General features: G+C 35.5%; 1 protein-coding gene across 1 annotated transcript; it reads left to right on the top strand.

Moving 5' to 3' along the window:
• The first annotated feature begins 1,519 nt into the window (after nucleotides 1-1,519).
• Nucleotides 1,520-2,002, top strand: LOC148761732 (uncharacterized). Its single transcript, XM_088808699.1, has one exon. It carries the CDS (start codon nucleotides 1,520-1,522, stop codon nucleotides 2,000-2,002), a length of 483 nt encoding a protein of 160 aa, XP_088664825.1.
• Nucleotides 2,003-4,297: the final 2,295 nt, after the last annotated feature.

The following is a 4,297-nucleotide window of genomic DNA, read 5'->3' as shown; positions in this document are numbered from 1 at the left end:
AAAATATATTTTATATAAAATATAAAATGTAAAAGGAATCCACTGAGACTCATATTTTTTCCAAAATTTTGGATCCTAATCGGATATTTGATTATACATGACATCTTCATGCTAGTTTATTCACTTCAAGCAACATTATTGCAGCAATTCAAATTTAAGCCGAGAGGATCCTTGCCTAATACCTTTATAAAGAATGATGGCACCTGGCTTCATCACAAACCTCACTAGCCGTGCTATGTTTCGCTAATTGGCCTGCTGCAGAATGCCTTTCCAAAAGCAATGGAGAGACTACTGAAGGGACCCAAAGCAAATAGAAATAACCAAAGTCCAAAGGTTCCACGGGTCAGTTCTCATGTCACCCGCTCTGCATCACTCTTCACCATAATCTCCATGACTCCACAACCTTCCATAAAAGATAGCCACAGTTTCCATGCTGCCACTTGGTTCAACCATATGTACTCTTATGGCCATGACTGACTCTGTCTGTATTTCCTTGTAGCTGTTCCTAGCTTTGCTTCTAACACTATTAGTCTTCTCAGACAGTTCATGGGTCCATAGCATTCAACTTTACTAGACTTGAGGTGGTTGTTTCTATCTTTACTTTAGTTGGAGCAGTGGTCTAATGGTTTCCCACCATAGCTGCATCATATAAAAACATAGAATGCAAAGAGGAATTGAGTAAGTCCGAGATATCATTCAGTCTCTATAATACTTCTTTCCCATTTAAATAGACCAGAATTCTCCACCGCTTGAAGCTATAAAGCCTGAAAATCTGAAGACTTCCTCCAAAGCACATTTAAGATCATCACCAATAATTTTTGGCAGGCATGAAGCTCATCAATCCTCTCCAAATTAGTCAATTCAGATGAATGATCCTTCCACGGCTGGTCAAATAACCTGTATAAAGAGTACAGGGGCACAATAGCACACATTTCAAATAAACTTCATTAGACCAAACAAGGAATAGGTAGCATAAATAATAAAATCATTCAAGACTTCAATCAATCCCAATCCCACCCCTTGTTTTATTTTGTTTTGGAGAGGGTGGATAAGGGGAGGGGACACTTAAGAAATTTCAGGATATGTACATGTTGAGAATAATGCTTGCATGGCTTGGTGTCTGTGTACTTGTACCTTGTTGATTATTTGAATTAAGACATGCAGTTACTTGTAGTTATTACATGTAAAACTGCTTTTAAACTTCCTTTAACACTTGTAATCTATGCCTTAACATTTGAATCCATGTCTTGGCAAGTGTTATGTATGTAACTACCTTTTTTGTGTATATATAGGGGTGTCTCATATGAATAAAGCATGCCTTTCATCATAACAATTTCTGTTCTTCTATAAATTCCTTGTCTGATTTGTTAACAATTGCTTCATACAACAACTTTATTTCTGTCCTTATTTTATCTTCATGGTATCGAGCCTATTTTGATCTTAAGGGACTGTGTTTGTAAGATAATAAAAAATAAAGCCTTTTCCCAAAATCTAAAAAAAAAAACCATCTTCATGCAAAATGGCCTCCAACAATATTCTTAGTCATCAATCTCCACCAAATTTCAATGGAGAGAATTGTGCAATTTGGTCAGTTAAGATGGAAGCCTATCTTTGCGGTTACGATCTTTGGGATGTCATAGAATCTAGAGGTGAAGTACCTGTCTTGAGAGAGACTACAACCCTCGCACAAATTAAACAACATAACGAGGAAGTTGCTAAGCGCTACAAAACACTAGCATGTATCCATGGGGCTGTTTCGGATGCTATATTTACAAGAATAATGGGATCCAAATCAGCAAAAGAGGCATGGGACAATCTTAAGGAGGAATTCCAAGGCTCAGAGAGAACAAAGCAGATGCAGGTGATGAATTTATTGAGGGAGTTTGAGACTTTGAGAATGAAGGATACTGAAAATGTTGAAGACTACATTAACAAAATCATGCGAGTGGTGAACCAGGTGTGGCTATTAGGAGAGAATCATTCTGAAAGTCGTGTAGTCTAAAAGGTTCTTGTGTCTTTACCAGAAAGATTTGAATCTACCATTACATCATTAGAAAGGTCAAAAGACCTCTTAACCTTGACTCTTACTAATGTAGTGAATGCACTCCAAGTTGTAGAGCAAAGGAAAGCAATGCGAAGTAATAATACAACTGAAAACACTTTATTTGCAAAGATGAAAGGAAAAGCAAGAGGTAAGTCAAGAATAAAAAAATGCTCAAGTGATCAAAAGGAAAAGAAAAAGGAAAGGTTCAATATAACAAAACTCATGAGAAAAAGAGCAAGTTTCAAATGTGCTCTCATTGTAAAAAAAGGAATTATTTAGAGGCCTACTGTTGGTTCAGACCGAGTGTCAAGTGTCGTGCATGTAATCAATTAGATCACATTAAGAAAGTATGTAAAAATAAACTAGAGAAGCATGATAAGGCATCACAAGTAGATGAAAAGGCTGATATTGCCGAAGAGTAGTGGTTTATGACCTTGACACGACCCAAGGTAGTTGACTTAAATCAATGGTTGTTGAATAGTGGTTGTTCAAATCACATGACCCCCAACAAAGAATTCTTTGCTGAACTTAATACTCTACATCGATCTAGTGTTGACGTAAGCGATGGCAAGTATCTATATGCAGTAGGGAAAGGTACAATCAACATTCAAACTTCCCTGGGAATCAGGTATGTCAGAGAAGTGTTGTTTGTTCTTAATATTGCTCAAAATATGCTAAATGTAGGCTAAATGTTAAATGATGGTTATGTCTTACTTTTTAATGATAAATCATGTACTGTGTATGATCCATCAAGTGAGTTTGTTATGAATGTTCCCATGAAAAAAAAATGATTTCCTGTAAATTTGGAAGATGTTTGTTATCCAGCTTTTGAGGTAAAATCAAATATGACAACACTTTGGCATAAACGGTTTGGGCATTGTAATCTTGGTTCCTTGGTACAAGCTAGCAGGTCAGTCTTGATGGAGAATTTACCTTAACTGAATCAAATCAAGTTTTTAGTACATGTCAGTTTGGGAAATCTACTAGGAAGCCATTTCCATTTGCTCAATCAAGTAAAGCAACCAAGAAGCTTGAACTAGTTCACATTGACATTAGAGGTCCTATGAGTGAAGAATCTTTAAATGGAAGCAAGTTCTTCCTAATTGTCAAGCCTAGCTCTACAATATGTTTATTATGCCATTCTTACATAAGAATGCATGTTTGCTTACTTGGGTACCTAAAAAATCGTTAAAGGATGACAATGTACCAACTGGTACAATTAAGTTGAATTAAACCTCGAACTAGTCCAAATAGAGATTTTAAGATGAAATTGAGAATTTTAGAACCCCATAATGACTTAAAATGGTGATTCGGAGTTCAAAGACCGATTTAGAGTCAAATTAGAATTTTCATGAATAGGGGCAAAATGGTCATTTTGCTACCCGAGGTTAAGATGTGAGTGTTGGATGCAATTTTTTACTAAGATTGATCATTTGGAGTATAATTTGAGTTTGAGAAGTGAAAAAGTTTAATTCCTACATTTTTTCGAGCATAAAGGCAAAATAGTCATTTTACCACCTTAGGGGTAAAATTGTAATTTTACATCACCCAACACTTGTCCAGCACATGAATTTTACCCAATATTATTATGGATAATTGAAGGATTTTATGTGGTGGAGAAACAAAGCTTAATAGTTAAGAATTTAAAAATGGACCAATGGTAAGGTGACAAGTGTCAAGCTTTTATTTCTTTATTATTTTCCTTATAAATTAGCACAAAACCAGCCCATTTCTCATTCTTATGGCCGACCAAAGCAAGAACAAAGGAAGAAAAGGAAGAATAAAACCCTAGGTGAAAAAAATTCAAGGGAAAAGTGTGAAAATTCAAAGAAACAAGCGAAAAAAGGTAAGATTTTTTCAATTAAGCTTGAAATCTCTCTTTCTTAAGCATTTTTTCTTATTTTCCATGGTTGAATCACATGAAATCATGATGAATCCCTTGCTGGCCAAACACTTAGAGGGAGGTTTTGATGCTTGATTTGGTTAGATTTCAATGTATTTTAGTGTTTTTAGTTAGTTAGTGATGTGTAGCATGAAAAGCCAACAAGAAAAATTCACTTCCTTCCGTCACCCATCATTGGCCGAATTCTCCATGTAGAATATTGATGATGATTTTGATTTTATTTCAAGTGATTTGGTTAGGAAATGGTGAATTATGGTGAGAAAATCAAGTAGAAAAAATCATAGTGTTGATGCACCCACCATGGCCAAATTTTCCAAGAGAAAATGTGAGGATGATTTTGCCATATTTCA

Source organism: Theobroma cacao, chromosome 7, assembly GCF_053813885.1.
Source record: "Theobroma cacao isolate CCN51 chromosome 7, ASM5381388v1, whole genome shotgun sequence".
Classification (NCBI taxonomy): Eukaryota; Viridiplantae; Streptophyta; class Magnoliopsida; order Malvales; family Malvaceae; genus Theobroma; species Theobroma cacao.
Note: the sequence above shows the minus strand (reverse complement) of the source record. Positions and strands in the feature narration are given on the sequence as shown.